The 24,920-nt window shown below is 38.8% G+C and overlaps 1 protein-coding gene across 1 annotated transcript in view; it reads right to left on the reverse strand.

Moving 5' to 3' along the window:
* mipol1 (mirror-image polydactyly 1) overlaps positions 1 to 24,920 on the reverse strand; it is a 411,230-nt gene that overhangs the window by 182,084 nt on the left and 204,226 nt on the right. Inside the window, exons 5-6 of the mRNA XM_060828394.1 lie at positions 14,377 to 14,410; positions 13,950 to 14,120 (exon numbers count right to left, since the gene is read on the reverse strand). Coding sequence (XP_060684377.1) covers positions 13,950 to 14,120; positions 14,377 to 14,410 — 205 coding nt within the window. The remainder of the gene's footprint in view (positions 1 to 13,949; positions 14,121 to 14,376; positions 14,411 to 24,920) is intronic.

Below are 24,920 nucleotides of genomic sequence, written 5' to 3' on the forward strand. Positions count from 1 at the left end.
GGTAAGGATGAGGTCAAATATACTTTTCACTTTTATTGGTTCTCTCACCACTTGCTGCAGACCCAGTCTAGCAGCTATGTCTTTTCGCACCCGACCAGCTTGATCAGTAGTACTGTTGCCAAGCCATTCTTGATGGTGATTACTCACATACCCACTCAGAGTACATTTTGTGCCACTGACGTCCTCAGTGCTTTTCCCAAGTGTTGTTCAATATGGAGGAATACCGAATTATCAGCCAAGAGAGGACAGTAGGTGACAATCAGGTTTGCTTGCCCATGTTTAGCCTGAAAACATGGCGCTTCATGGGGTCAACATTAAGGACTCCAAGACCAACTCCATCCCAACTTTATTTCACTGTGCCGCCACTTCTGCTGAGTCTGTCCTCCCAGTAGAACAGGACGTATCCAGGGATGGTGATAGTGGTGTCTGGGATATTGTGTGTAATATATGATTCCGTGAGTATGACTATGTCTGGCTGTTGCTTGACCAGTCTGCGAGATAGCTCTACCAATTTTGGCACTCGTCTCTACATGTTAGTAAGGAGGACTTGGCAGGGTTAACAGGGCTGTTTCTGTTGTGGACTTTTCCGATGCCGAGGTTGATGCCAGGTGAAGCACCTGGTTCCATTTCTTTGAGACTCTGTAGGGAATGATAAGCTGAGTGGCTTGCTCAGCCATTTCACAGGACAAGTGAGAGTCAATCACATTGCTGTGGGTCTGGAGTTACATGTCGGCCACACTAGGTGAGGTTGACACAATTCCTTCCCTGAAGGACATTAGTGAACCACAGATTGTTTTTGCGACAATTAACAATGGTTTCATAGTTATCAGTGGATTCTTAATTACTGATTTTCTTTATTATTGAGTTCAAATTCCATCATCAGAGTTCGAACCAAGGTCCCATAACATTAGCTGAATCGATGGATTAATATTTTAGCAATAATACCACTTGATCGTCGCCTTCGCTACAAACGCACCGAATGTTTTGTTAATATTATTCAGCAAACAGATCAAATTGAAAGAGTACTAGGGAAATCAAAGCGATTAATTGGTGGGATGACCTCTGGGCCTAGGGCTCAAAACATGCATATATACCCATATGTCTCCTATCATACTTGGCTGTGTTCATTCTGTTTACTTTGATCTTCCTCACCGTCCTCATGGTTAAATTCATCCGCTGGAAGGAACTTATCCAGAAACTAACTATGGACTCTATGCTCATATATTGGGAGCCAAGAAATTAATTAACCCAGACTGCTTCATGAAAAGGCCGTGTTAATTAGTGCGCTGTATGAATCTTACTCTAGCGAGTGCTGCTAATTGCCAAAGAGGCTTGAGGTTGAGCCAATATATGTAAATAGTGGCTAATTCTCAAGTTATGTATTGAGTTATTTGTATATAGTACTGTTAGGCTTATTGATGTGCGTAAGGAAAACAGTTCGTTGATAGAGTATTGATGTCTATGAACAATGGAGAACTAAGATACTCAGGGAGCTAGGCTATCCATCTGAGACTTGGTACGTGCCTGTATGAGAGCATGGTCTCAGCCTGTAGTCTTAGTTTCACCAGATGCTTCAAGGGATAAATAGGGGGGACTGTGATCACATGACCATACCCCCAAAATTGCACATCCTAAATTGACCCACAGCTGTAGATATCAAGCCTAACAGAAAATTAGCCAAATCAATTGAACTGCAGCCTGCAGCTATCAGTTATGCAGAACATTGGAAACCAAGGTCAAATAGGTCACAAAGGTTCAGGAGAAACCAGTAACAACCAGCCTGAGGGTTATTTGTTGAAGAGGTATTGATCAGCCTTTCTAGCATCTTGATTTCAGTGCCTGAGGATATGGAGGCTACACCTCTCCAGCATGGCAATAGTGAAGGGTGATCAGGGTGAAGGTCCAGGACAAGATAAATTAAAACAAGCACTTGGAAGCCACCCCCTGGCAAAAACTCACAGTAAGACTTGTGGCACAAGAAGACCCAGAGGAAGGTATGCTCTGACCTGCAAGAGCCATCTTTGAGGAAGAGAGCCAGCCCTACATCAGAGGGAAGGAGATTCTAATGGTCTAGCCTAGAAATATGGATCAGTGCAGGTCTGAATATCTGAAATAACTTCACTGATGCCGGTATGTCATGACTAAGTCACCCCTCAATTACACATGTATTATACTTGCCACTGGCCCAGGTTCCTCAGTCAGCTGTCAAAGTGAACAGAACCCCTGATACTCCTAGTTATATCTGTCAGCCAGGGCTCCCCAATTGGACCACATTAACAGCCCCACTCAGGGAACTCATATTCTATTAGATCCACCTGACTGACCTCATTACAATCACTGTATCCCTTTCCCTCTAAATCCAATGATGTAAGCCTGTTCCTTTTTTTTGTAGCCTCTCCTGGGGTTTTTCCACCTGGGTCTGGATTTTCCAACTCAGCCTCAGATACAGGCAGCGTGTACTGGTCTGTAGCCTGTCTCTTGCACCATGAGAAATTTGTCCTCTTCTTCAGGTGGTAAAGGCATCAAGGCTGCAACACCCCCTGTAACTACCTCAGACTCTGAGATTCCTTCAATGTTAAGTTGACGGCGAAAATCTATGGGTTCCGATAGCATTTCCGGCTGTTCTGATAGGTGGGAAATGTTTTGCTGCTGCCCTATTTACAGGTTTGCAGGTTTCAGGTAGTCCATGTATTTGCTGAGGACCACTTCATCTACCCAAACTTTGTGTATAACTGGATCTGACCTCGCGTTGACCATGCTTCTTACCCATGCAGGGCTATTTCTGTGGTTTTGGCACCAAACCTTGTCCCCTGAAGTAAAGTGTCTTGGTCGCTTGGAGGAGTCTTGTGTCTTCCATTGGCAGTCCTGATGCTAATTCACCCACCTTCCAACTACCCCAGTTCCCTCTCTTCCCCACACCCCCCGAGCAACTCTGCTGGAGCTATCCTTGTAGTTGTATGCAGGGTGGTCCCATAATTGGCTGACCCTGTAGGATGTTTCTTTAAGCCTGCCTTCAAAATTTGGACTGCACTTTCTGCCAGACCATTAGATGATGGATGGTATGGAGTAGTCCTTATATGCCGAATACCATTCAATTGGAGGAAGTGCTCAAATTCTCTGCTGGTAAACGATGGTCCATTTGTCTGTGACCAACACTTCCAGGGGCCCATGCGTTAAAAAAAGATGCTCGCAGCTTTTGTATCGTTGTCCCCATGTTTAACAAATTAACTCGATGCAAGTACAGCCACTATGAGTGGGCATCCACAATGACTAAGAACATGGCAGCTAATTTAAGTAATCAAGCAATTCCCTCTTGGCATATTAACAATTTTAATTTTCCCTTTACAAAGGTGTTAGTTGGAATGTTGGACAGTTCAGGGCTCATTTTAGCAACACAGGGGCATTCTGCAACAATGCTGTTCAGACAACAAGCTGAAGTTGTAGACCAAATACACTGAAAAGCATAGCTATACAGGCACAAGTTTTTGCAATTGTACCAGGCCACCCCAGGGACTTAATCACCCCCTAAAGCTAATACACAATGTTTTTGTGTATTTAAAAACAAAGCATCTATGGAATATTGAAATGTATTACACCCTCTAGCTAGAATCTCAAACAGCATTGATTGGCAAAATGCCAATTACAGAGAAAGTAAGTTATCATCGATTCATTAGCAAGGGACAGGTTTCAATGATGTTACATTGATGCCAAAAATATTTTAAAGCAATTTTGTTCATTTTGGTAACTGAAATTAAGTGACTAAAATTTACAATTAATCAAATTAAGATTTATCATCAGCGTCCAGAATATGATAGTAAAAACAGACCTGAAGTATGTTTTACATTTTTGAATGAATGACATGACTTTGTTTAGAAATGTAGATGACATGTTCTGATTTAGGCTTTAAATACAATTAAATATCATGGAATTAAAACAGATTTGAACAAATGAAGTTGCTGCTGGAATTCACAAGACTGCTTAAAAAAAACAATTGAGCCTCTTTGAACATTAACAGCAAAGCAACATTTCTTTCACATATTGGGGGTGGGGGGGGGGGGGGGGGGGGGGGGGGTGGATTCTTGTTTGACAGACACAAACAGCCAGACTATTGAAAGCTCTGATCAATTATCTTCTCTGTTGATGTCATCAGAAAATAAAATTGGGAAGAATGTAATCTGGGCGGCTGTTTCATTATTGTGCTCTTTCATCACTTTTAAAATCAACAACAACTTGTACTTGCATGGTGGCTTTACCATAATGAAATATCCTCAGGCACTTTACAGGAGCACTATAATTGGGAATTTGACACCAAGCCATGTGAGGAGATATTACAGGAGATCACCAAAAGCTTGTTCAAAAAGGTTATTCTTAAGAAACTTCCTCAAGGAAGAAAGACTAGCTGAGGTTTTTTGGAAATGAATTCCAGAGTTCAGCTCCTAGGCAGTTAAATCAGTGATGTTTCAAAAGTAAAATTTAGGGGTGCACAAATATATCTGAGCGGCTGAAGGAACTTAGAGATAGAGATTGAGTGCATGGAGAAATTTCAAAATTCTTGAAATAGAAAATTGATTAACTAATGTGGGTTAGTGGGGACAGGGGCAAACAGGAGACAAGAACTTGGTGTAAATTAGGTCACAGGCATCAGCTGTAATTTCAATGATCACAAATTCCAGAAGGGAAGGTTTGGGAATTCAAACAGTGTTGGAATACACTATTTCATAAAAACAAATACATTGCTGAGGATTTCAGCAGCAGATGAACTAAAATAGGGATGAACTCAGGAAATGTTAGAGGTAGAAATAAGCAGTCTTAATGGCGGCCTTACTTCCAGGCCTGGCCTCACAAATAATCCAAAGCTTGTTGGGTCTGTTTTCCTTTTAAATGTTACTCAGTCCAAAAGTCATCTTTAGGTCACAATTCCCAGTTCAGAGCTCAAATCAAAATTGGTAAAATAATAAAATAAAACAATGAAGCATCACCGAGGGCTCTAACACCACCTTCAGATCAAATATGATACAGAGACTGCAATAAATCTGACTCAGTCTCATACCATTATCATAATGCTATGAAGTCAACAGTTAGAAAACAGAGTATCTAGCAGATGCAAAAGGCAGCGTTGAAAGGTCATTGACAGGCAATATCAATGCTCTTTATCTCTCTATAGATGCTGCCAAAAACTGAATTTCTCACCACAGTTTTTATTTTAAAGAAAATTCATTTAGAATTAATTTATCTGCAAATACTTGAAAAAGGGGCCGCTTTCCAGTATTTTGGAAGAGATAATGGCTTTTCCAAGTCAAATAATGTATGATGTAAGCTGGTTTAAAGGCTGTATTGTAGAAATAAACAAAAAAAGAAATAAAAATTAATTTGCCAAATTTTAAAGATCTAAATTGACTGGGATTATACATGAGTAAGTTTGCAGATGACACCAAAATTCGAGGAGCAGTGGACAGTGAAGAAGGTTACCTCAGAGTACGACAGGCTCTTGATCAGATGGGCCAATGGGCTGAAGAGTGGAGTTGAATTTAGGTAAATGTGAGGTGTTGCATTTTGGAAAGGCAAATCAGAGCAGGACTTATACACTTAATGGTAAGGTCCTGGGGAGTGTTGCTGAACAGAGACCTTGGTTCATAATTCCTTGAAAGTAGAATAGCAGGTAGATAGGACAGTGAAGAAGGTGTTTGGTATGCTTTTCTTTACTTGTCAGAGCACTGAGTATAGGAGTTGAGAGGTCATGTTATAACATTGGTTAGGCCACTTTTGGAATATTGTGTGCAATTCTGGAAGATTTGAGCTATCAGGAGAGGTTGAATAGGCTGCGGCTGTTTTCCTTGGAGCGTCAGAGGCTGAGGGGTGACCTTATAGAGGTTTATAAAATCATAAGGGGTGTGGAGAGGGTAAATAGACAAGGTCTTTTCCCTGGGGTGGGGGAGTCCAGCACTAGAGGGCATAGGTTTAGGGTGAGAGGTGAAAGATTTACAAAGGACCTAAGGGCAACTTTTTCATGCAGAGGGTGGTGTGTGTATGGAATGAGCTGCCAGAGGAAGTGGTGGAGGCAAGTACAATTACAACAATTAAAAGGTATCATGATGGGTTTATGAAGGGTTTAGAGGAATATGGGCCAAATGCTGGCAAATAGGACTAGATTAGGTTAGGATATCTGGTCGGCATGGATGAGTTGGACTGAAGGGTCTGTTCCTGTGCTGTATGTCTCTATGACTACATAACAGGTTGTTTTGTGAGCACTCAAGAGTTCAAACAGAAAGGCTGGAGCAACTTTAAGGAATTCAGGAGGAAGTTAACACTTACACATGCAATGATACCTTAGAAACATCGACTTCCAATAGTTAAAAAAGAATAATTTGTACAATATTAAATTTTAGCTTTGTACATGAAAAGGAAGAAATGCAAATTAGAGAGAAGATTTACTGAAAAAAAAGAGGAAGAGAAAATCAATGCTGAATGGCTGGAAGATTGAAGGAAGTTATTGGAAATGAAGAAGCTGGTATGGACATGAGAAATGGAGAAGCTAATAAACTAAAAACCTGTCTTGTACAAAGAACAGATGATGAAGATGATGACATGAAAATATGACAACTATATGTCAAGCAACATTTTAAATGCTAAAACTGGTGACATTTATGCTTAGTTTAATTCAGAACCATAGCCTAGTTATTGATACATTTCAGCTGTCATTAATTAAAATATCTTGCAACTATTGTATAATTTTTTTCTTCGGTTTCAGTGATAAAAATAGATAAATGCTTCAAAATTTACTTTGAAATGCTTTACTCTGCTTGTTAAATTACTTATATACACTTGAATGTGGAACCTATAATATTTAGTACAATTATTCCTCTGATCAATTCCAAATTACATAAATGTCAACAAAAAGGTGAAATTCTACAGTCTGTTCATAGCAGGAGTCCCAAAGCACAAGATGCCTACTTTATTTGCATTTTAATCCAACGAATGCTTTGACCAGATGCCAACTTCTCTTTACAATCCCCAGCATTTAGCTGTTGAAGGGTTTTAGATTTTAGTATTCTGTGAAATTACCTTAACTGTATCCTTTAACACATCTTGTCACATTAATTAAGGGAGGAAAGGAAATCGATAATGCAGCATTGACTGGCATGTATTTCTTTTTAACATATTAGGTAAGTACATGATTCATCCAAGAAACATAACTGCACATAAAATATGAAATGTGCCCTCCATTGAAGTAAAAGAAAATTCTGAGAACATAGTCACTTCATTTTGAAAAGTGAGAATGTTATGTTCACCCTCTCTGTATTTTCCAAGTTCAGAAAGAAATGTTTGCAAATGTGTCAACCTTAAATCATGTAAGCCACAACAAACAGTCCCTTGCCATGAGACCAGGTAGATGATCCATACCTGTTTTGCTTTCTTAATTTTTCTCCTGAGCTGATCTTTGGTGAAGTAAGGACATGCTAATATTTCATCTTCATATTTATGAATTAAAGCATTTAACCTTAAAATGAAGCATCATGTTGAGTCAGGTGGGTTTAGCTTGATTCAATGTGTGTTCCATAGCCATCTTCATCATATCTCTTTTTTAACATTCAACCAATTAACACAATATGGAACAACTCACACTCCAAGTTCTCTACATTGTCAAGTGATTTAGAGTGCATCATTATTAGAAATAGCACTAATTTCAAATGAAAAGCATAATTGTCATACAGAACTAGTTCATCAGATCAAGACATTAAATGCAAGAACATAATTGTGGAGCAACAAAATGCCACATGGTCCACTGGGCACAGTGCTTCCAACAGATGATGTACAATTTTCATTGTCATGAACATTTTTCTCATCTACGTATCTCCTGGGGAGGTATAAAAGAACAAGATAAATTTCCACGAAGAGAACTCTTAATATTTTTCAGACTCCCAGAAGTAATCAAGCAAACTCCAGTGAATTGATCAGAACAGGATTATAACTCAGCCAATGAACCAGTAATCAAATGTCAGCACATGTTCACTTTACGATGCTTCCAGAAACTGCAGGTTCCCGCACTACCACTTTACAAATTGCCTCCAACAGCAGCTTTATTTGTACAAGGTACAGTAAGTACATTTTTAGCTAATTATTTTGGCAAACAAGTGAGCCAGTGATATTTATTAGGTACTGGTGCTGTTGCTTGGTGGTTCTGCATATTTAGTTTTTATCCCTGCTGTATTAACAGCTCATTATATGGCAAACAAAATAAATAAGCTGGTTGCTGTACCCAAGAATTCCAATACTTTCCTAAGCAATATTTCCCTCTTATATCTCATGCTCAGCATTTCTATAGCTCTAAGAGAGAGTTGTTTTGAGCAAATTATGGAAAACTTTGTGGTATGGATAGAAAAGTACTATAGTTCGATTTTAACTGCCGAATGAATATCAGTTAAAATGCTCACAGCCATCAGAAGGAATCTTTTTCTGTTTAGGATGTCAAATATTTCTGAACCTCAATTAAAGAGTAATAAGACCATGTTACCTCAATGCACCACAGCACTTAAAATAAAATACAGATCAGAATTGAATAGGCAAATGCTGTACTCCTAGTCCTATTTTCTGTGTTAAAAATTAAATTATTTTGTTGCATTTGAGGGAACAGGAGATGTGAACTGGCAAGTTATCAGTCCTTCAGCTACTTGGAATTCAATTTATTGGAGCTGACAGTATATTCTCAGCCAATTCTTGAAGATTCTTTTGTTGAGCTGTGTGTAGTGATTTCTACATGCTTATTCTCAGCAGTAATGGCATCAATCTGAGTCATCTCACTTGCATGTATCACAGCCTTCAAGGAATACAGCCACCAGCTCAATGCATCAACCTCACAGGAATCAAATATTAAAGGTGACCTTGAATATTTTAAGTGAAGAAAGAAGGAAATGAATTTTGCTGTAGAAGGTCAGAAACAATAGATGAGGTCTAAACATTACCATGCTGAAGAGTTTGTGGATTATTCATTTATGGTAAGGAGTTTGTTAATAAGGAGTGATTCATGCAATGCTTTTACAACATACACAGGTATCCAGTGAGGAGTACCTCATCCGAGAAAACATTGAGGCTTTTTCAAGGATACAGATCAAATTTAACTCAAAAGCTATGTCATTCCAATTCAGATCTGGGCTTCAACTTCCACAAAGCTCTCATTTCTGGCTTGGAGGCTACATTACTAGAATGGGAGAGCATTAATGACAGGCAGCATACTCTTAAATGGTGTCTGAGTATCATCTCAGAACATTATTGAAGTGACCTGTCATTCAACCATCTCTAACTTGACCAATGACCCCATCACCTCCAGCAGGTCATACAGTCCCTTCAACAGCATGGCCATCAAGCTACACAGTCAAAGGGGGGTGCTGTAGTCAGCAGGCTGTCTGTATCTCAGTTGTAGATGACGTGCTCTTTTGGTTGGAGTCTCCTGTGCTGGTTTCTCCTTAGTTAGTCCATGGCCCGCACAAGGGCAGGGTTGTTTGAGCAAGTATTGCACAGGCCTGAGATATTATTATTCCTATTTCTTATACTCTTAGGATATATCAACAAATTGCATTCATTTATCTACTGAGCATATTCTTTCAGACTTCTTCTCCATCCTTGACACTTTAAGTCAATGCTAAGCCCTGGATCCACCCTCAGTATTCCCTTGGCCTCATCTCACCTTATCTTATCCACCATGGTGAAGACCACCTTAAAGGTGACAGTTGACTAGTCATCTTATTCATAAATCCATGTGTATTCAGAAATTGTGCATTGACTGAGGTAATAAAAACCATGACAGCACACCAGAAAATTGGAGATTCCAGACTGGAGTACATTGCCTTTCCACATACAGGCCTTTGTAGTCACCACTATCGTCAAACATTCACCCTGCTTTTGCTTGGGACAACAGGAGATGCCAACCAACACTTGCTTTGCTGGAGCTCCTGCCCTAGATGGCATCTCACAAAAATGTAAATACATGTTATGGAACAATGCTAGTTTCTGGGGTGCTTGGTCAAAGAGGGGAGAGCTCAGCTGAGCATAGCTCTCCATCCACTTGACTCTTAATTAAGAGAATTTTTTCAAACCAAATGTTCCAACATTAAATCCTCCCACCAAAACACAGTCCTCAAACTCTGTTTGTTTCCTATTCATGTGTTCTGTGTTTCAAGATACCTCCAGTGTACTAGCACAGCCTTCAGCTGCCTGAGGTAAAGAGTGTATGAGGACAACATCATTAGATCTTACATCAAGCTCATGGTTTACATAGGTCTGGTAATCTTGCCCTCATTTATGGCTCTGAGATGTGGACTGTCAACAGCAGAAACCTTAGGGTGCTGGAGCAGTACCACAAACACAGTCCTGTGTGAGAACCTGTGAATCTGCTGGGAAGAAAGATGCACCAGCGTCAGTGAGCTTGATCAGGCCAACATCTCCAGTACTGAGGCACTGACCACTTTTGATCGGCTGCGATGGACTGGGCATGTCATCTGCATGACCAACACAAGACTCCCCAAGCAGGTATTCTACACCCAGCTCCAAAATGGTAGGCAAGCCCCTGGTGGACAGAGGAAGGACTTCAGTGATCCCCTCAAGGTTTCACTGGTGAAGTGCGGCATTCCCACAGACACCTGGGAATCACTGGCCCAAGAGCAACCAAAGTGGAGGAGAAGCATCTGAGAAGGCATCAAACACCTCGAGACTTGTCATCAGGAAAAAAACGGAAGCCAAGCAAATATAAAATAAGGAGCACGTTGACATACCAATGCCCCACACACCTCATTCCACAACTACTTTCTGTCGCAAGTTTACCAGAACCTATGGAAGCCACATCAGTCTGTATAGCCACCTCCAGACTTGCACTAAGAGCCATTCTCATCTGTGAGGGACCACCAATGATGATGATGGTTTAATGGTGTGATTAACTTATCCAAGGTGCTTCAACTTCCCTGTTCCACCAAGATACCCATCCTCCTCCATAAAATGTCGTTATTTCTTTCCCACGTTACCCTAAAACCTCTTCATCTCATAACGATTCTCTGTGTTGTAATCTATATAGAGATTATTGTTTTTGCACAAGCTTCTGTCAACTTAGCCATGTCTCTTCTGGTCTTAATCTTCCCATTCCTGAGGCCTCCTGTACTATGACATTCCATAACCCCACCACAACACTATCCAGTATCCACCCATGACAAAATAACGACCATGTTATCATATTCAACTCATTCCTCTCACTGTGACTATATCCTCTGCCTCCCATTCCTTTTGGGAAGCTTGGAAATGAGACTGCACAATAGAGGAAGGATCAGTGAGAAAGCTAGGAGGTTGGCTGGGGAAAGGGGCCAGACTGCCCTAGACATGCATAATATAACTAGAGACCTTGCCTTAGAGATGTTGAAATTCCCATGGTATCCTCCACAAAAAATAATAATTTTGATATTTATATCTTAACAATGGGTACGTATTACAGAGGCAAGCATACATCTGTCCTATTGTGGGCTAGTGGCAAGTATGGTTGGGCAGTGTACATTATAAACAGTTAGGTCCAAAGGGTGGAGTCCATTATATTGAGGGTTGAAATCTGAAGATCTCCTGAAGATCTGGTAAAGAACCCATTTTCTTTCCATAACATACATGATGAGAAATCTCTCTTGCTCTTAATACCTGTTTTTGAAGCATGTTGGAACGATTCACAAATTTATATTCAATCAGGTATCATTATGACCACACCTTCCTTAGGGAAGCAGATTAGGAAGCACTGGAGGTAGTTACAAATCAATCATAAGCAATCTGTCTCTCACTATAAATACTGACTAGGATATAACTTCCTCAATCTGTATCAAAGATTATATCTTCAGAGGCAGCACTTCATTACAGAAACCTTTCTAAGTTATTTGACAATTTGAAACTTGATTAAAAAGATCACTTCTGCCAAAGGCATATCACCTCCAAGTGTCTGTGGAAATCATAACAGTTTTCAACCTTTTTAACTCAAGGGTACATCAGAATGCTTCTGATGAAAGCAATATCATAAACTAATCAGTTGTGCATAAATGCAGGAAACAAGCAACGAATGCATTGCTTGCCAGAAGTAGTCCCTGCGTGAATTTCTCTCAAGATTCTCAGCATCCATATTACAGAATGATAAAATTTCCAAAAACTTACAGTTTAAACACAAACAAGTTATACATAGATTTCACATAGATGAAAACATGTACTACCACAGACATTCTTATTACTTCCACGAAAAGAAAAGATCTTGTTGTTTCATTCTTTAAATTGTATTGGATCGGGAGCATCTCAATCATTTTTAGGTCTATATAATTTTCTAAGAGTTAACACATTTTTATTTTGGCATTTAGCCAAATATAGGGAGATGGAAGCCAAAACAAATCTACAATGAACTATGGAGGAGCACAGATCACAGCTGACCTTTACGGGAAGAAGATACTTGAATATTTGGATGTGTAATTGCTTTGTGCATGAGCCACTTACATTAAAGGAGATGCAGATTGTTAAAATGAACACAAAGTTTGACCTCTGTCATCAATCCCACATCCTCTATTGCAGCGCTTCCCAAGTCTTTTCCCTCTGTGATCCTATTTTGAAGCTTGAAAATTGGCATAAACCCTCATCACAACTGAACGAGCAGGAGGACAGTGCTTATAACTTGGTCAGAACTCCAAGACAATCACTGCTGTCTCAGACCTCACAACAGCAAAATTTCAACTTGTGACCCCACTTGAAAGGAAATATTAGTCATATTAATATTTTGACAAATCTAACAAAAAACTAAATTATCACTTATTGCATCAGTAATTAAAATACAAATGCTAACAGACTGAGTCTTACTCTTTCCTGTTGTTGGGTATGACACTACAATTGAAAACAAGAGAAGCGTTTTGGGAGGATACATCTGTTAATTGTTGTTAATAGATACAGTTCAAGATATAGCTGTATAAAATTCAAGCTGCAAGGCGTCAATATTTTACCTGTATTTTGATAGCAAGAAATATGAATGCTTTTTGAAATTTCAAATATTTAAGGTTAGATTAAAATATTTGATTTCACACAGATTTCAACTATTTTGCTTGTTTATTCAGCAATCTAATAAATTACTTCGGAATTTACAAAGGCAAATTCACAGTTGGATAGGTAAAACAAAAATGACCTGAATATCAATATATTATGGCCCGAAAAATCCTGGAAATGCAATCCTTGCAGCTACATTAAGATAACATCTGTTTGCGTCCCTAGGTCTTACTGTGTTAGGAGGGCACAAAATCTACATGGAGTGACCAATGCATGTTTGTGGACACACCTCTCGTGCCTACCTGGACTGGAATGTTCAACTCCTGATCAACACAGAGTAGTAATTCCCAGAACCCCTTGATCCTTTGTATGATTTGCCAAAGATTTTTAATCAAAGATTTTTTTTTCCCTGGGGTCTAGGCTGAACTTCAATTAAAGGCTAGTCCACCTCATCTCTTTTTATTGAACTGTCCTACAGCATTTCACCATGTCCTGTAATTTGGGAAGTGTGGCATCGCAGCAGAATGTCCAGCCCTGAAAATATTTGACTAGAATAGGGTGGCTACTGGATCTATGATTCATTTGACATGTTTGAAAATCCTAAGAATGGTGGACACCCAGTACAACCAAGTTTATAAACACAGCACAAAGTTTCATAGCAATATTAAAAGATGTGCTGTTAAACTAAAACACCTTCCATTATTGTTTTGAAGCCACTGAAATTACGAACAGAAGATAATTGACACAGTATTCTGAAAATTAATTTTAAATTTTAGATTAGAATTTAAACTATTCATATGTTGATATTGGTCTTTGAAATGTACATATTATTGTAACATTAATGTTTGTTACATGACAAAATTGTAAGGTAGTTGGTTGAAAGTATAAACCTTTAGTGGTCTAAATATACTTACTCTTTCCAAAGCACAATCTCTCTCCTCAATAACTGCATTAATTTCTTCAGCGGTTATTTTCTTCTTCCGCTCTCTGGCTTTGCGTATTCGATCCACAATTAAATCTTCATTCTGGTCAATAGATCTCCTTGTATTTGCATTGTTGATTCGGTTCAGTAATTCCTGTAATGTCTATCAATAATATTTCTGGCAGTTATTCATGAATTGGGAAAGAGGTTTTATTTGGCTCTTTTTGTGCAATTGGTAGTTGCACATAAGTAGCATACTGAACAGAATTAGTCCATTATTCTGGAACATCTGAGACATACATTATTAGTGTGTCAAATTCAGCTTTTCCCACTTCTTAGCTCTGGAAACCTACTCAATTGTGCTTAAGCCTTGAAGATATAAGACTGACATTAAAAAATCTCCTTAGAGAATGGCTTACCATGTCATTTTCTTCAGGGTTAATATTTTCCAACCTAGAAAAGGGACACAGAGAGCCTGATCAGTAGCATTTCCTTAGCACAGCAAAATGAGTTCACTTTCTAAATCTTTCCAACCTCAAGTAATTTCATTCTACTAGTCTTCAGAGTCAACCACGACACTAAACATATTAAAGTGCCACCTGCTCTATTCCATCCTTCAATAATGCTCCATATCTTCAGCGCTGTCTACAGACTGTTAAGTTATTAATGTTTACTGCTATATATGACTACAGGGATCAACTGTTCATATGTGCAGAGATGAAGTCAGAGCTGCTATGGCGGCAATGCTAGCACTCTCACGGCATTAACACTTCTGCCCTTAGACTTCATAAATCTATTTCAATGTCTCACTTCACATTTCTAAAAACAGTCTGTTATTTACAAAAAAAAAGACGCTGCTGCACCAGTGTTTCTGTGGTGGATTCTCAAAATGTACTTGAAACCTTCCAACATCGACAAAGTGTAATTGACTTGTAGCATTATAGGATTGCATTACAAAATAAATCAAGAGCAATCTGTTTCATGAATGTATGTGGCTGCCTACTTAAATAGTGCACAATAAACACAATAATTTTTGTTCATTTCTTATTCCTTATAATATTGGTTTAATAAATCCAACATATCATTTTCATACAATATAAGAAGTCACATGTTGAATAAATACATTTGGAACTGTATCAGTCCTGCAAGTATTTAGTATCGAACCCCACTCTGTGATCCTTTCCTAATAAATCAGGTTTAGAAATTCAAATACATGAAAAAATACTACTCAGTAAACCAGAAGATGAAAATGACTAGTACTTCTTAAAATAGTATATTTTCATAAATCAAACAGCAAGTATAATATTGTGTAGTCACAGATCAGTATGAAAAAAATTTGAAAGCTTTCAGAGCTCAAAGGAAGGTACAGAGTGAGTTGCTTGCTAAAATGAATACAAGCAAAATACAATAGCATTTTAACAGATATCTACAAGTGAAAGCACATTCATGTGAGTCTTAAACAAATTAATGCTTACCCATTGTTAAGATATAAATGTAGAAATTCATATTTTTGTGGAGGGCACCATGGAGTTTAAACAACTCTAAGGCAAGTTTTCACATGTGAAGGGAATACCAAAATATTTTAATATCTCTGTTACGACCTATGAGACAGTCGAAAAGAATGTACATAACTTGTCCTTTCACTTAGACTACACACCCTGCTTGTTGGTTTCATAGGTATTTGTGCATTTCTTTCAAAACTAATTACATATATTATCCATTTTAAATGCCTATGATATGTGGGCGGCACAGTGGTTAGCACTGCTGCCTCACAGCGCCAGAGACCCGGGTTCAATCCCTGACTCAGGCAACTGACTGTGTGGAGTTTGCATATTTTCCCCGTGTCTGTGTGGGTTTCCTCCGGATGCTCTGGTTTCCTCCCACAGTCTAAAGATGTGCAGGTTAGGTGAATTGGCCATGCTAAATTGCCCGTAGTGTTAGGTAAAGGGGTAAATGTAGGGGAATGGGTGGGTGGCGGGTCAGTGTGGACTTGTTGGGCCGAACGGCCTGTTTCCACACTGTAAGTAATTTAATGTCTGTATACCACTAATCTCCAATGTGATGCTCTAATTAGTTGTATTAAAATTCAAGACCTCTCCCACATATTTTTCAGAGGAGGTGAGCATTCTGAAGAGGTATCATCAGAAACGAATCATTAACTCCACTTCTCTTTCTAGAGATTCTGCCAGACCGCCAGAGTTTCTCCAGCATTTTTTGTTTCTGTAAGAAGATCTGGACAAAGTGGAAACAAAACCTTCACTTTCATCTTTTGTGCATCTCCTCTCATTTCATCCTGATAGGATCCAACAGCACAAAATGTACTGACTATTAAATTAGTAAGTATACATTAAATAAATTTAAGTAAGGGAAATCCATTCCACTACATATTCCAGCATTTGAATTTGGGACATGAAGGTAATGCACTCGCTCTGGATATCCAATGGTCTCATGGCTAACAGAACTGAGAAAACACTTTGGGAGTGAGAGAATGTGGATGCATTCATGATGCCCTGTCTTATGAGGCACAGGGGGCACCATTGACGAGAAGGCAAGACTCTCCTTTCCAGAGATATACCATAATTGAAGGAAAGAAAAGAGCCATCCTATAAATATTCAAATTGAAATTGTAATGAGCAATGACATAGAAGGTAGATTAAGTGTTTTAATTCACTCAATGATTGGGTTGATATTCAACTTAATGTGATTTGCAGTCAATAACCTTATCATGTAAATGAACAAACCATAATATGAAATTCAGTTTGTAAACATATGAATTAGGAGTAAATGTAAGTCATTTGGCCCTTGAAACCTGCAGTATTATCGATAATATCATGACTGACCTGATTGAGGCCTCAACTCAACTGCCCAGCTTATCCACTACAGCTTTTCATCATGCCAATCAAGAATCTACCTGACTCAACTTAAAAATTCAATCGCTCTGCTTTCACTGCTTTCTGGACACAGAACTTCGCACAGTAAAAATACTGTATTCAAAAGTAAATTCTCCTCACCTCAGTCTTATGTGGGAGACTCCTCAGGATCTTTTGTCTTTGACCTTTCATTCTTTTAATCTTTGTTAGATGCAGATCAAAACTAACCAACCTTGCCTCATACAAAACCCCATCATCCCAGGAACTGGTCAAGTGAACTTTCTCTGAACAGCTTCTGATGGCAGTTGTCATTTTTTAAGTAAGGAAATCAAAACTGCACACAGTACTCCACATGTGGCTCCACTGATGCCCAGTACAACGACAGCAAACCTTCCTTCTTTTCACATTTGAATACTCTTGCAATAAACAACATCATTCCATTTTGCCTTCCTAATCATTTGCTACACTTATACATTGTTTTTTTGGACTTATGTACCAGGACATCTCTTTACCTTTGTAAGGCAGAGCTCTGCAGCTTCTCTTCATTTCAATAATGTACTGCTTTTCTATTTTTGTACAAAAGTGGACAACTTTACATTTCCCAAGTCATACTCCACCTATCTAAGTTTTGCCCGTTAACCAATCTACACCCTTTTGCTGACTTATGACCTCTTCACAACTTACTCTCCTACTTATCTGTAACGATACTATGGCTTTAAGAGGTGTATTTTGTTCTGGTTTTTACTGAAGGAAAGTTGAGACAGAGGTGATGATCAGTCTGCTCAAAACCATTAAAGTAGATGGCTTATGAGGCCTTGGGAATTTCTTTTTTAAATTGGAACAATAGAAGCAGCCTGAATGGGTGGGCTCAAGCTCCCACAGAATCAGGGCTTTTAGCTTTAGCTTCATACAGTTGCTGGAGTCTTGAAGCTGTATGTGGAAGCTCTTATTCCTCTCTCTATTAAGCTAAAAGCTGGGGTTCTCTTCCTGCTGCTAGATTTGCATGGAAGACAATCTCTTTTACTGAATTTGCCTTTGCCAAGGGTGTGTTAATGGGATGGTACTGTATAGGAACAGTTAATTAGAAGTACTTAATATATCTATGATTTTGTTCAGCATTTCAGTATAGTTACAGTTAAGCAATCTTTTATTTGGTTTTTATTTTGTCTGTATTTTAACCGTAGCATAAAAAAAACTGCATTTTGCTTAACATTGGGTAGGTTGAGCAATCAAATTGCATCTGAAATGCAAGACCTTACACTTACCTTTAAAATAAGAAAAAGTTAGGGTCTGTGTTATATTCTTAATATAATTTGATGCGTTTTGGTCTGGTCCATAAGATATCCAAGTGAAATCAGCAGGTGTACATTCAGTCCTTTTATCCAAATCACTGGTATAGATCGCAAATAGTTGAAGCCCTCGCACTAGAATTGGATTTTCTTCTTTTCTTTTTTAATTTCCATAGTCCAGCAGTCAAAAAACATAATGAGGTAGGACAATCCACCCATAAAAGTCCTCAGGTCACCCAGAAAAGCCATCTATAGGGACAATCAATCAAAAAAAAAGTCTTTTCATAATAAAATTCAAGGAAATTTGTGTGCAGCACAGAGGCTCAGTGGTTAGCACTGCTACCTCACAGCACCAGAAGCCCAAATACCATTCTACCCTTCAGCAACTGTCTGTGTGGAGTTTATGCATTCTCCCCATGACTGCATGGGTTCCTCTGGGTGGTCCGGTTTCTTCTCGGTCCAAAGATGTACAGGTAATATAGTCTGGCCATTCTCAACCGCTGATAGTGTCCAGGTATGTGCTCGCTAGGTGAATTATCCATGGGAAATGCAGGATTACAGAGATAGGGGAGTGAGTCTGGGTGTGACACTCTTCGAAGAGTAGGTGGCGGACTCGATGGACCAAATGACCTGCTTCCACACTGTAGGAATTCTATAATTCTATGAAATAGTGAGGAGGCTTTCCTCTCTTTACAGGGCAGTTTTCTCTTGTGCTTGCTGTAAGTAAATTCACAGCAACAAACACAGGACAGAAGCAATCTGGGTATAGTGGGGCATTGGAATGCTAAATGAGCGATTCATTGGGGTCACCTTTGGTTAAGGCTGGAAATGGGAGCCACCTTTAGCCTGGGTTGGGATTGGTGGCCATCTTTTGTTGAGGACAGGATTTTGAGTCTTCTGTTTGATTTATGAGTTCTGCCTGCCAGGTCCAGAGTGAGGGGGATCTGCTGGGGTTAAAAAAGGGGATAAAAGAAAAGCAGGCTGCAAAAGGATATTGGAGAACGGTGGGAAGAGATGAGGTGAAGGTGGTTGCAAGGTGGACAGAGTGGAGAAGGAGGCTGCAGGATTATTGTGGGGGTGGGGGTGGCAAGAAAAGTGTTTGGGGGAGGCAAAGGAGGCTGCGAGATGGACTGATGGAGAATGAGGCTGCAAGATGGGAGTGATGGAAGAAGGAAACTGCAAGACGGGTGTGATGGTAAGAAGAGAGTGAAGGTAAGAAGAATCTCCGAGATATGTGTGAGGGGAAGGAAACTACAAGAGGTTTGTGGAGGGACGGTTGTCAAGATAGGTGTGGGGGAAAGCAGGCCTCAAGATGGAGGTTTGTGAAGAGAGGCTGAAGAGAATTGAAAAGATGAATATGTCACTCAAAGACTGCTGTGGAGAAATTGGTTTTAGTTTGTGGGGCATTGGCACTAGTACTGTGGGAAGTGGGATCTGTACCATTGGAACTGTTTCTATCTGAAGCATGGTGCTCTCGTGAGCTAAATAATGAGAGACGAATACAGGATTTTAAACTGAACAGTGGAGGCAAGGGATCGAATTTAGGAAACTGTAGTAAATCAAAGATCAGAGAAGCAAGAAAGAAAAAGGTATTGATACAGAAAATGAAAAGAACACTGTGACAGGAACAGAGTATAAGTCTTAAGAGTAAGTTAACATGTAAGGCTAAAGGTTACAAGAAGGCTAAAAGGTTAAAACCAAAATCTAAATGCAGGTAGCATACGAAACAAAAAAGATGGACTGAGAATACAACAGACATAAGTAATTACAATCTTGCAGCCGTTATAGAGACATGGCTGCAGGATAACATGGATTGGGACCTGAATATTGGAGGGTACAAGGCATCTAGGAAGGACAAGAAATTAGGAAACATTGAAGGAGTGGGATAATGTCTGGAATAATTTCAAGATTCTTTTTGGGATATACCCTTAGAATGGTATGTTTTGGATTCAAACAGAGAACAGACTATACTAGATTTGTTATGTAATGTCAGGTTAAATCAATGATCTCAATGAAGAGGTTCTGAGGTAGCAGATTGAATTTTACATTCAGTTTCAGGGAGATACGAATGGACTCAAGAATATGTTATTAAACCTAAATAAGGGGAATTATGAGGGCATAAAAGCAAAGTTAGCTAAAATTAATTAGCAAAGTAGGTTAAAGGATAGGTCAATAGAGATGCAGTGGTAGACATTTAAGGGGATTTCAGAATATAAAGAATAAATAGATTTCAACAACTAAGAAAAATTACAAAAGATAGACCTACCATTGTGCTCACTAAGGAGGGAAAATTTGAATATGAGGCAAAGTAAACCATAAGTAACAACACAGATGGTATGTATACACCATAACTCATATAAATATTACAAATATTTAAAGAAGTTAGTACAATGAGCATTGATCCCTGAGAAAGTTAAACTGCAATATGGGTGAGCAGAGGAAGAGAAGGGAAGAGAAGGGACGAGATGGCTGTGGGGGTAAGTAGAGCCTTGCAAGAGTGTTTTGTGAAAAGACAAAGGCTGCAAAATAGTTTTGCTTGGCAAAAGATTGGGGTAAAAGGAGGCTGCAAGAAGATTGTGCACAGAAAACAGGATTGCAAGAGCTCTGGGGGAGAAGGAGGCTGTGAAGGCAGAAGGGAAAGGTAAAGAGGTTGCAATGAAGAGAGAATAGCTTTAAACCTGTCAATAAAGCAATGCTCAACTAACTGGGAAACCAGAAAGCTTCAAATCGCACAGGTAAATAAATTCCTTGCAAATCAATGTGGAATCTCTTGTCTAAGGGGTGTAACATCATTAACTACTCTACTTAGGAAACTAAGATTGAGTGGATCCTGCTACAATGAACACTATATTAATTATTAAATTGAAATCTGAGATTGAGATGCAGTAAAAAGGTTTGGCAACTGCTTGGTCATAAAGTCCCAACTTTGGTTTGTGTGGAAACTGGAACAAGCTGTGTTCACACTAGTCCATGGAATGTGTGTTTCAGGTGATGGTTTTCTTCATGCAGGAAAAACAAAATTTTAGGAAAAACAAAATTTTGTTTCTAACTTATACCTTTTCTCATGTATCAATTTAAATAAAGCTACATCTAGGAGGTTTGCAATTTTATGGAGAGTTCAAAGAACAAAGAATAATACAGGATAGGAAGAGGCCTTTAGCCCTCCAAATCTGTGCTGACACATTTTGCCCTTCTCTACTAAAACTTTCCTCACTTACTGGATCCTAACCCACTATTTCCTTCCTATTTATGACTTCGTCCAGATGCTTCTTGAATGCTGCTATTGTGTCTGCTTTCACTACTTTCTCTAGCAATGCGTTCCAGGCACCACCCTTTGTGTGAAAAACCTGCCCATACAGGTTTAAACTTCCCCTCTTGCACCTTGAACCTAAATCCCCAGTAATTGACCCCTCCACCATGGGAAAAGCCTCTTACTTTACACTCTATCCATGCCATTCACAATTTTCTAAACTTCTATTAGGTCACCCCTCAACCACTTACATTCCATGAAAACAAACCTAGTCTAGTCAGCCTTTCTTCATAGTGAAAATCCCCCTTACCAGGCAACATCTTGATACACCTTTCTGGTCCCTCTCCAAAGTATCCACATCCTTTGATAGTGTGGTGACCAGAACTGTATACAATTTTCCAAGTGTGGCTGAACCAAATTCTATAAAGCTGCAGCATAACATGTCTATCCTTATACTCAATGCCCCTTTCAAAAAAAGGCAAGCGTGTCATAAGCATTTTTTACTATACTATCTACCTGCATTGCGATCTTCAGTGATCTATGGACCTGCACACCCAGATCCCTCTGCAAATCAATACATCTAAGGGTTCTGCCATTCACTGCATAATTTCCACCTGAACTTGACCTTCCAAAATGCATCACCTCACATTAGTCCGGATTAAACTCCATCTGCCATTTTTCTGCCCATGCCTTCAACCGATCAGTCCAATTATTTAAATCCAAACATATTTTTAGAATTACTAAGTAATGCTATATTAAAAATATCCCAAAACACATTGGTAAATAAGCAGCACAATCAATTTTCTACCTATCCTGGATAGAGCTTTAGAGATTTAGCAATACTGAACATGAAAACAAATCTATAAATTACTTCCAGTTAATTTATTAAATTCACTAGTAACTCTAAATCACGTCTTTTGTTAACACGAATTGCTGTAATGCAATTTATGAATAGGGAATGCTGCTCTTCTAAAATGCAAACTTGTAAAATGTGTGTTGGTTATAATGCGATGACATCACCAACATTTTAAGTGTTATTTTTCATGCACAATTTTCATATAGTGGGGGGTCACACAAGTACGCAATTATTGCATTATAGAAGAAATTACCATTGTACACTTCATTTGCTTTAATGCTGCATTGAGTGCAAGCAAATGTATTGCATTTTGTGTTGAATTTTGCATTTTAAAAATATACGTAAACTTTGCTTGGATACTGCAAGAATCCATCTATCCATTTAAGATGGCCAACCATATCACAGACAGTCAGCAGCACTGTGTAACAATCACTAATCTGTAATCATTATACTTGATGGAGAAATAATCAGAGATCAAAGGTGTGCAAACAGCCAAAAATGTCAGCACCAAATTGTAATTATACAGGTGATTGTCTTCTGCACTCAACTGAGATTAGGTTAGATTCTCTACAGTATGGAAACAGGCCCTTTGGCCCAAAAAGTCCACACCGACCCTCTGAATAGTAACCCACCCAGACCCATTTCCCTCTGACTAATGCTCCTAACACTATGGGTAATTTAGCATGGCCAATTCACCTGACCTGCACATCTTTGGACTGTGGGAGGAAACTGGAGCACCCGGAGGAAACCCACGCAGACAAAGGGAGAATGTGCAAACTTCACACAGACAGTCGCCAGAAGCTGGAATCGAACCTGAGACCCTGATGCTGTGAGGCAGCAGTGCTAACCACCGAGCCACCGTGCCACCCTCATAGTGGTAATTTTTAATACAGGAAAGACCAAGAAGGATATAGTCAGTGAGAGGAGGCGCTATATTCTGCATAGTCAGTGAGAGGAGTCAGTCACCAAATTAAGAAACAGAACCTTAAAAAGTTATAATCACTGGATCATTACCTAAGTTGCATGCAAAGTATCGAAGTGTAAAAAAGGTTGAAGAGATGACGAGTATGCCACTCAACGACTAAAGTGGAGAAGTGATCATCGTTTGTGGGGAACTGGTACTGGGGAAAGTGGAATTTGTACATTAGGATGGTCTCTATCTGAAGCATGGTGGGGACCAGTGTTCTTGTGAGCCACATGAGGGATGTAGAGAGGGTCTTATATCAAATAGTGGGGGAACAGGATCAAATTTGAGAAGTTGTAGCAAATCCAAGATCTGATATAATGCAAGAGAGAAAGTAATGATACAAGAAATGATAAACACACTGAGACGGAACCTGATAGAATACAAATCTAAGAGTAAGTCAACAGATAAGGCTAGAGGTTACAAGAAGGATAAAAAGTTAAAGCTAAAGTCTTAATCCAAGTGCAAGTAGCATTTGAAATGAAACATGAATTGATAGAGTATAAAGACATGGCTGTAGGATAACATGGATTGGGACCTGAATATTGAAGGGTACAACACATTTAGGAAGGATAATAAGTTAGAAAGTAGGCTTAGTGTTGTACAACAAGATACGATAAATTAATTATCTCAGTAAAGAGGTCCCGACGTATTAGATTAAATTTAGTTTAAGGAAGAGAAGAAGAGGCCCAAGACTATTTTGTTAAACCTAAATAATGGGAATTATGAGGATATGAAAATAAAATTCGTTCAATAAAGATGCAGTGGAAGGCATTCTGGAGATTTTCAGAATACAAAGAATAAATAGATTTCAACAGATAATTTAAAAAATTCCCAAGGATGGATCCATCACTATGATTAATTAAGGAGGAAAAATTAGAATCTGAGAAAAAGTGAACCATAAGTATCAACACTGATACTATATGAATATATACAATAAGCAGTATACATATCATATATTTAAATATATAGATTTGGAGGAGGTCCCATTAAATTGGAAGACAACTAACATAACTTGTTTATTTTAAAAGAGAAGGAGACAGAAATCACGAAACTACTAGCTTAACATTTGAAGTTAGCTTAACATTTGAAGTTATTATGAAAAAGGTTCTAGCAGGACATTTAAATAAGTTCAAAGTAATCGGGCAGAGTCAATATGCTTTATGAAAGGGAAATTACTCCCAATCATTTGGAGTTCCATGAGAAAGTAACATACTTCTCCTGGGAGCAGATATTAGATTAGATTAGATTACTTTTGTAGATAAAGGGGAACAGGACTTGATTTTCTAGAAGTCATTTGATAAATTGCCACATCAAAGGTTATTTTATAAAATAAATGATCATGGTATTGGGGTTAACTTACTGGCACGGATCAAAGATTGGTTCACTTATGAAGCAGAGAGTAGCCATAAATGGATGTTTTTCTGGTTGGAAGACGTAATGATTGGCGTGCCACAGGGATCAATGCTAGGTTCTCAGCTAATAAAGGGTTGAAAGATATGGCTGTCAAATTTCCAGAGGACACAAAAATAGGTTGCAAAGAGAACATAAGGAAATTATAAGATGATACATATAGGTTCAGCGAGCAGGAAATTATCTCGAAAACAGAGAATAATGTGGGAAAATGTAAAATTGTTCATTTGATCGGAAGATTAAAAAAACAAGCAAATGATTAAAATGTTGAGAGATTACAGATTTCTGAAATGCAGAGGGATATGGGTGCCTGAGTACAAC

Source organism: Hemiscyllium ocellatum, chromosome 8 (assembly GCF_020745735.1).
Source record: "Hemiscyllium ocellatum isolate sHemOce1 chromosome 8, sHemOce1.pat.X.cur, whole genome shotgun sequence".
Taxonomy (NCBI): Eukaryota; Metazoa; Chordata; class Chondrichthyes; order Orectolobiformes; family Hemiscylliidae; genus Hemiscyllium; species Hemiscyllium ocellatum.